We start from the raw sequence: 2,530 nt of genomic DNA on the forward strand, positions 1-2,530 counted from the left end.
GTGCTATAATATTTATTTATATATATATATATATATAATTTTAGTATTTTTATTATTAGTAGTAGTATTTTTGATAATGTAAAGGGCATTCATTGAGATATAATCCATGCTGCATACTCCGATACAGTAGGTGGCGGTATGCACCTGATAAGTCATGGTTGCAATCCGCCATAAAACTAACAAGAAGAAGAAGAAAGCCAAAACAATTGATAAGAGGTATGTTACACTAAAGACCTGCAGGCGGCAGTAACGTGCGACATATGCTCGAGGATGACAGTGGCGTCACGAAGAAAAGGACGCTGCCGTTATCCTCAATGTCCGTTTCCGTCCGTTCTCATGAAGTACACAGTCAAATATTGTTGTTTTAATGTGTTTGAGTAAATAATTGGGATTTCATATTTGATTACTGAAAAGCAAAAACACACAAAGGTAAGTGTATTCTTCTGTGGATTTATGACGAATAAAGCGGCTGTGATCAACGCTTCATAGATGTACATTGTATTGCGCACGTCAATTATTTGTCACTCAATCGTTTATCATATCACGCGAATGAAATCCCGTACTCACGTTTCTTCATAGTGTGGAAAGACTTGGTTGAAATCCAGCTGGAAACCCTGTCAACTTTAGCAACCGATATGCTAATTTAAAGACATTACCTGTTTAAATTAAGTGTTATCTTCAGAAGATATCAAGGCGAATATTTGAATTAGATTTTTAAAAAAATTGAAATTATGAACACCAACCTGTGTGAACGTCGAGCATCCTACAAGCCGTTCACACACGAGAAGTGTTTGATGGGTTTCTGCTTTCATAAGCAGATATAATTCCTTTGCTGGCCATAGATTTTGAGGATTGCAGTAATCAAAATCTGGAAAGAAACCTTCCTAGATTGATTTAGTCGGCAGTTTGTTTTGATTAGCTTGGACTTTGCATGTTCAGTCATTTTGCATCCTGTCACCCATCTTCCAAACAAACTTTATGTCTAATGTAGGGTTGCAGGGGTGCTGGAGCATCTCGGGCCAAAGGCAGGGAAACACCCTGGACAGATGGCCAGTCCATCACAGGGCACACACAGACAGACATAGGCTATATTACAGTGAATCTCAACCTTTTGGCATAGCAGACCCCAGTCCAATTCAGAACCATCCTCAAGGACCCCCAGAACAAAACTGACTCCTCTATGTATCATTTGTGTCTTTGTGAGGACCAAATGCAGTCAAGTATAATTCAAGTTAGTTGACTTGTCCAGTATTTGGCCATATCATCAGCTATATTGGATTTTTCTTTCATGGGAACATGTCATGTCAAAATATACAAAATTTATACAAAAATTCATACTTTATACGGACCCCCTGGCCTTACGTCAAGGACTACTAGGGGTCCAAGGACCCCTGGTTGAGAAACACTGCTATATTACACACATTGACACTCACACTCCTTATGGGGACAATCTAGTGTCTCCAATTTCATCTATCCTTCATGTCATTGGATTGTGGTGTAAAGCCGGATTACCTGCAGAACACCCATATCAACACAGAGAGAACATGCAAACAGAGTTTGATTCGTTCAACTTTGTGTAAGACACACTCTGAAATTTACATTTAGTCATTTAGCAGACGCTTTTATCCAAAGCGAATTACAAATGAGGACAATAAAAGCAGTCAAAACTAACAAAAGAGCAACAACAATATATCATTAATTATTAATAGGTAATCGTATGGACTACTCATTCATCTGTTTCAGTCATGTGACTTTTTCTGCTCATCTGCAATCCGACATATTTATGACCTTCAGACACATGAACAGAAACACCAAGATAAAATATTGATCAATGGATTCTTCTGTACCAGGTCCAAGAAGACATTACAGCCCTTTTACAAGACTGTATTTACATGCACAAAATATTCCTTAAATTACCTGAATAACCACATCTACTTGCAATTTATAGTACTGTGACCAGACAGCATCTAGTGATAAAATTATGACTTATTTTTTCCCCCCTATGGGTTGTTTTCAGATGGGTGAGGTGGAGTTGTCTTGTCTGGCTTACGCCAAAATGTACCTACATGCAAGTCAGTTTCCTCGCTGCAGTGTGAACGGCCTGCTGTTGTCCTCCAGTCCAGCAGGGGGAGCTGTATGTATCACAGACTGTGTGCCGCTGCTCCACACGCACTTGTCTCTGGCTCCAATCACACAGCTCGCTCTTACACAGGTAAGTGTGCCTTTAAAGCAGCACTATGTAACTTTTGGCGCTCTAGCGGTTAATAAACAGAACTGCACACATCCCGCGGAAGAACATTCCAACTGGAGCTACTTCTCTAAGTTTATGTCTATGGCTATGTGTTACTCCGCAGCTGTGACAACCCGACCAGGCTACAATAGTCCAAATATAAATACTTATTATAAGTGTACCGTAGTGATTCGGAATAAGACAAAAACGCGGTTTGGAAGATGAATTCATGATGTACTCGCTCATTATATACATTTAGCAAATTTTGAACACAGAAAAAGTTACATAGTGCTGCTTTAA

The 2,530-nt window shown here is 39.3% G+C and overlaps 1 protein-coding gene across 3 annotated transcripts in view; it reads left to right on the plus strand.

Moving 5' to 3' along the window:
* Positions 1-236: 236 nt before the first annotated feature.
* LOC107727956 (ER membrane protein complex subunit 9-like) overlaps positions 237-2,530 on the plus strand; it is a 7,145-nt gene continuing 4,851 nt past the window's right edge. Inside the window, exons 1-2 of one of the 3 annotated variants that reach the window (XM_016538001.1) lie at positions 237-316; positions 2,018-2,212. In XM_016538001.1, the coding sequence (XP_016393487.1) occupies positions 2,018-2,212 (195 nt within the window). In that variant the 5' untranslated portion in view covers positions 237-316. Of the gene's footprint in view, positions 430-2,017; positions 2,213-2,530 lie in introns of all 3 variants that reach the window. The other 2 variants (XM_016538000.1, XM_016537999.1) reach the window with 2 other exon arrangements.

This window comes from Sinocyclocheilus rhinocerous, unplaced genomic scaffold, assembly GCF_001515625.1.
Source record: "Sinocyclocheilus rhinocerous isolate Xijiao unplaced genomic scaffold, SAMN03320098_v1.1 scaffold3201, whole genome shotgun sequence".
Lineage (NCBI taxonomy): Eukaryota > Metazoa > Chordata > Actinopteri > Cypriniformes > Cyprinidae > Sinocyclocheilus > Sinocyclocheilus rhinocerous.